The 6073-nt window shown below is 38.8% G+C and overlaps 1 protein-coding gene across 1 annotated transcript in view; it reads left to right on the top strand.

The window, feature by feature from the left end:
* The first annotated feature begins 2237 nt into the window (after window positions 1-2237).
* LOC106938516 (E3 ubiquitin-protein ligase TRIM37-like) overlaps window positions 2238-6073 on the top strand; it is a 64611-nt gene continuing 60775 nt past the window's right edge. The window contains exons 1-5 of the mRNA XM_015020590.1: window positions 2238-2255; window positions 2836-3100; window positions 3763-3830; window positions 5573-5697; window positions 5791-5841. Coding sequence (XP_014876076.1) covers window positions 2238-2255; window positions 2836-3100; window positions 3763-3830; window positions 5573-5697; window positions 5791-5841 — 527 coding nt within the window. The remainder of the gene's footprint in view (window positions 2256-2835; window positions 3101-3762; window positions 3831-5572; window positions 5698-5790; window positions 5842-6073) is intronic.

Here is a 6073-nt window from a genome sequence, read left to right as displayed (position 1 = left end):
CGCTATCGGCGTATTGCAGCCCTGCTCTAGTAAAGCACGAACAATAGAAACAATATGAAATGGGGGGAAAAGCTACTTATTAACTGATCAAGTTGTGTTTTAGATTGTTCTTGAAAAACTAATCAGTCACGGCTGATTAGTGGGTGAACTCACGGCTGCACAGTGAACCTGTTGATTTCTTTTACAGCAGACAGTCGCTCCTCTCTCTTGCAGGTACTGCGTACCCCCGCTAAATCTTTTAGGGGTATGCAGTACCCGACCGTACCCCCTACTTTCACCCCTGATTAGTACTTTATAAAATTGTGTTTTTATGAGCTTTGTTATTTTGGGTATAAAGGGCCCAGTCATTAGCCCCGCCCCCCCAACCCGTCGCCACTTGTTCCGCCAAAAAACATACATCCATATTTGCCCTGAACTCCCCTATCTGTGTTAAATAGTTCGTTCTTGCTTGCAGCGCTTCAGAGTGTCGCTGTTCAGCAGCAGGCAGTGGAAGACACGAACGATTGTGGCAGTTACTATGCTGCTAAGAAAAGTTATAAAATCAGGTTTAAAAAAAAAGAGAGAGGGAGAGAGAAAAAGGTAAGATTGTTAATTTATAACCCAGTTTTTCTCCAAGAAAGGTGGGTAGACTTTCTTGGAGATTGTCAACCATTTGGCATAATTAGCTTAGCTACAAACTACTGTTTGCCTCCATTTCACTAGCATAATGAATTAAGGGGAAAAAAATTACCAACATATTCATATATTTAACTTGTCCCTTGTACCTTTCACCACTTAACAACAAATGAGTCAGTCAGCAGCAGCTCTAACCCACGTCCCTCCTGACCTGTTCTCTTCTGAGTGAAATTAAAGCTGCAGTATATCATTTTTATATAAATATTTTTTCACATATTTTNCAAAGGTAAACAAAGGTAAAACAACCTGAACAGGTGATCAACTTTAAACCACTCCTACCTTTGTATTCTCCGTCTCTCTCTGTCATTTAAGCACACCCGTTGCCGTGGCAACCACCTGCACTCTGCAAGCCGAGCAGAGATTGCGTTAAAAACATAACATTCAGTCCGTTACGATATTAGGTTTGCAGGCTTGATATTTATTTTGCATCATTAATAATCCTCCCTGAACACAGTGGTGGTTGAATAGTCAATTTTAAACTCCTGCTCTGCTAGTTATTTTGGTAATGGAACTCAAACGCACAGAATTGCACAACACCTTGTTGAAACAATAATCACTGAGATTATTATTGTTGTTGGGTCATTAATTTGAACACGTTTTGTTGATTATTTTGGTTGTTCTTTAATAAAGTTAGGAACGTTTTAAGCCAATCAGAGGAGGACGTGCTCGTCTCAGCCTCCTGGTGGCGTTCAGTTTGTCACCTAATGCTGAGATCGACTCAAAACCTTCCGCTATCGGCGTATTGCAGCCCTGCTCTAGTAAAGCACGAACAATAGAAACAATATGAAATGGGGAAAAAAGTTATTTATTAACTGACTAAGTTGTGTTTTAGATTGTTCTCAAAAAACTAATCAGTCACGGCTGATTAGTGGTGAACTCACGGCTGCGCAGTGAACTTAATGATTCTTTACAGCAGACAGCTGCTCCTCTCTCTTGCAGGTACTGCGTTCCCCCCGCTAAATCTTTCAAACTGCTGTGTTAGATTAGCTAATAGAACTGGTAGCTAATCTACCACAGCATTCACTTATTAATAATTGCAAAATAAACATTAAGCCAGCAGACTGAATGTTCTGTTCTTTGTGTGGGAAATATTTGAGTGTTTTTTGGTGTTGAATCCTGAAACATAAAGTTGCGTTGTCAGTTGCTGTGGCAACGAGTTTGTGTGACTTTTCCCTTTGCTGTGCAGCATAGCACTAAATTAATAATACCTTCATTTCCAAGTTTCATTGAGTTAACGGAATTATTCTACCGTGACAGTGTGGCTATGGATGGCATGTAAAGGATTGTCTTTTTGCCCTCCAGTGTTGTCCGCATGAGAACAACATGCTGGGGGACTATATTTGTAAATTTGATTTTGATTAAGTCAGTGCCTCACCAGCTATGATCCTCACCGCACATCATTGATATACACATATATTTATATATAAAAGATATATATATACGTATGTATCTATAAACCTATCCTTCATGCATAGACAGATAGATAAGATGTCGTGACTAAGTTGTAACACAGTTGGTTCTGTGGATCCATTTTCTTTGGTTTGGTGAATGAACTCCTGACTATGATCAGTAGGCTGCTAGTGACTAGTAGCGCACTGCTGGTGGATATTTAGTGTAACACGGAGCAGGTTGTTTCTCCAGTGGGTGGTGCAGGTTGCTCCAATCGAGAGTAGCTACACAGCCACTAGTGGAAAACAAACAAACACATCCAGTAATAACACTTTCATTCTATTGGTTGAGAGGTTGCCCTGCGACGGTGCTCTTTTGTTCCAAGGACGAGCAGAAAATTATTTGCAAGGGAGCAGAGAAGTTTGCAAGCAGAGATTTGATCCAAGCAGAGAGAAGTTTTGAGTGCGAGGAGAAAGGTTTGACAGAGCACAGTGAAGATTTGAAAGAGAGCAAAAGTTTTGAGAAGAAAGACAGGAAGTCCTGTTTTCAAACTGAAAATGTAAGGACAACTATTAAAAGTTTTGAGAACAAAAGACATGAAAACCTACTTTTAGACTGAAAATGTGTGCTCTCAAATTGTGGCAGAAAAATTCCCCCATATCAGATGGAATCAAAAAGTCTCCTTTTAGGTTTTTTTGTGTAAGCCCAGATCACTACATCAATTCTTGACGTCTTGCATCATAAAAAAGCTGCAGAGATTGTTAACTTCAGCCAGCTGCAGTTGTGGTCATTGGTCTGCCACTAATTTACAATGACAACCCAACAGCACATAATATTTTTAAGTTTTATTCAGCATGTTTTACCATAAGTGTCCTCTCGGAAGCACACACTGATTCACGTTTTCTTGCTCAGGAGAGAAACGTGGAGGCTGTGAGGGGAGCGAAGGACGAGAGGGTAAGGGAGATCCGGAACGCGGTGGAAATGATGATTGCTCGTCTGGACAACCAGCTGAAGAACAAACTCATCACTCTCATGGGTAGGACACCGAAAACTGATCTGGAAGCTGCAGCAAATTGGAAAAATGTTGTTTAGCAGTTAAACTTGCTGATGGAGGCTTGATGAGTTTTTCTCTGAGTTTTGCACACTTTGAAAGTCCTGAGATGATCACTTTTGGGGAAAAATTGTCAGGTGTCTTACAAGTTTCTGACTTGTGAATAATCTTTCTCACATGGTGTGTGGAAGATTGCATTAAGGCTGTCTCAATGGAAACACCCGGCTTCTTCTTTTTATTTTGGCCTGATCTTTGCTAAATATTGATATCTGGAAATTTGTTGCATTTCCATATTATGTCCTAACGTGTAAAATCCTAAGATTGAACTATTGATTCTTACAACAGTCACCTTGAAGCCCTTTTGTTTTGCTTTTCCCATCTGAAAAGATTTTAAATTTGTCATTGCACTAAAATGTGGCCTGAGGTGTTTTTTTTTTTTTTTCTTTTTTTTTCTTTTTCGTCAACAAAATATTTTGGTGCTGAAAACAGCAGAGCCGCCGTTATATATGACTAATACACATTTGAAATATTTATCAGGAGCAAGTAGATGCCTGCTCTCAGCAGCACCCACACACAAAATCTGCAGCCCTCCATCAGGGCTAGCATTCAGCAAACTGCAAATAGAAATGCCTTGTCCTCCCTAACAGGCCAGAAGACGTCTTTGACCCAGGAGACGGAGCTGCTGGAATCTCTGCTGCAGGAGGTGGAGCATCAGGTCTGTTGTTCACAGATCAATTGTTTTAGTATCCAAAGCAATCCAGAAACCACTCTTGTCATGCCATGTAATTACATTGTTCTGTCACAATCACCCTGGTTTAGCTTATTTTAGTTTATTTAGCCTAGTTTAGCCATGAAAACTGTAAGCTCAAAGATTTGTCTTCATTATTGGCTGCCTCAGAAGAATATATTCCCTTTTCAAAAAATTCAGTATTCCTACTGATGCCAACTTCAAGAAATCTTGCATAATAATAAAAAAAAACGCTTGAGAAAGAAATAACCAAAAATAGTTAAGGACAGTGTTGGAATGTAACAAAGTTCAAGTACTTTGTTACATCTGAAGTACTGTAAAGAAGCACAGTTTGTTTCTATAAAGCGCTTGTGTTACATGTTACATCTAAGTCACATTGCGCTTTTTTAAAAAAAACAAAAACATGTTTATTGATTTTAACAAGAGCACAAGAACATGTATAATCACTTACAAATACAAAAAATATAAGGGCATGGGAGAAGAAAAAAAACTGCAGCAGACCCTCAATAGACCAACCAGCATAAACACCAGTTTGTCTTACAACAAGCCCTCTTTCCACCCGTTGAGTTGGATATTATTTTGGATCAGCCAAGTGTAAAAGACGGACCAGATTCCCCAAAATTTATCGATCTTGTTCATTGTAACGTAGCTGATTTTCTTAAGTGCAAAATAAAAAGTCATTTGTGTAATCCATTGTGAAATTCCACACAATGTCTCTTTCTTCCATGAGGACGCGATACAGTATTTAGCTTCCAAAAAGGAGACATTAAGTAGGGATCTCAGGACGTTATCTTCTTAGGGATGGCATAAGACCTCCGGATTCTGGTACAGAGATGGAAGCAAAGCTGAACAAAGAGTTTGAATTGATGATGATATTGGATACATTTATTTCCGCTCTAAATATTTAATATGTAGGTGTTTTTATGGGAATGTGGGTCTTTCAGGTCAAATTGAGAAGCAATTTTGATTACATTTCACATTTTATTGTGTCATGTATTGCAGGGCTCTTAACTTGATTTCAGATTAAGTGTCTCGACTACAACACTGCTAAGTGGCAGCCCCAATTTTGACTCCTCTTCCTTGGTCGCATGTCCTCTCCCACTCCCCTTCTTTCCATCCCTTTCCTGTTGGATTTTTTTTTTTTTTTTTCAAAATAAATGCCACTAGTGGCAAAAAAGTGAAGTTCATGCTCTTAGTACAGGAGAGAAGATGTTTTCAAATCACTCTGCACTTGTTAGGTCTGTTTAAAGTCCCTTTTTTCAGGGAGACAACTTTCTCTTGAATGTGTTTATTTTGTGTTAAAACATTTCAAAGGTATAATAATTCCTCTAATTTTGCCTAATTACATTTAACCCTGTAGGTCATCCCTGAAATTTTGATTCTTAGAATCACAAATCTAGATCTAAACTGTGTCTTAGAGAGAAAACACAATAAAAACATGCTTTATCTGCTGCATTGTTCTGCATTGTTGTTGTTAATGTGGTACTTTTACTACATTGTTTGAGTACTTTCTCAACCATCGGTTATGGAGCATGTTAACGCAGTCAAGCAATAATTTAGAACTGTAAAAATATGAACTGTTGATCAGATAAAACAGATTCTTGAAAGAACTATGACAACTGCTACATACTATTTATATCTGAGTATATTTTATATTTGAGTGGTTTCACAGCAAGACCTTTGTGTTTGCATGTGTTTGTGTTGCACAGCTTCACTCGTGCAGTAAGAGTGAGCTGATCTCTAAGAGCCCAGAGATCCTGCTCATGTTCCAGCAGGTCCACCGTAAACCCATGCAGTCGTTCGTCACCACGCCGGTCCCACCGGACTTCACTAGGTAACCTCAGTGGAAGCAAAATATAACGATTTCAGTAAGTTTCATGGCTTATAACAACTGTTGAACATACTCACCTGAATGTTTGGTTTTTAGTGAGCTGGTTCCTGCTTATGATTCCAGCACTTTTGTACTCATCAACTTCAGGTAAATATTTGATTTAGGCTGCAAAGAAAGAAGCTTAAATATTCTGCTTACTGAAACATTTTTGTCTCTTTTTGTTGTAGCTTTTAGTTTCTGAAAGAAACATGTAAAATTCTGTAAAAACTGTCTTTCAGTGCAGACAACAGTTTACTGACGGACTAAATGGCTGTGCAGAGTTTGGGTGAAGCATGAGCTCTGCCTAAGTTATTTAAGCTAATAAATAACTGTAATGGAA

Source organism: Poecilia latipinna, unplaced genomic scaffold (genome assembly GCF_001443285.1).
Source record: "Poecilia latipinna isolate Pla-1442-1.1 unplaced genomic scaffold, P_latipinna-1.0 Scaffold2610, whole genome shotgun sequence".
NCBI lineage: Eukaryota > Metazoa > Chordata > Actinopteri > Cyprinodontiformes > Poeciliidae > Poecilia > Poecilia latipinna.
Note: the sequence above shows the minus strand (reverse complement) of the source record. Positions and strands in the feature narration are given on the sequence as shown.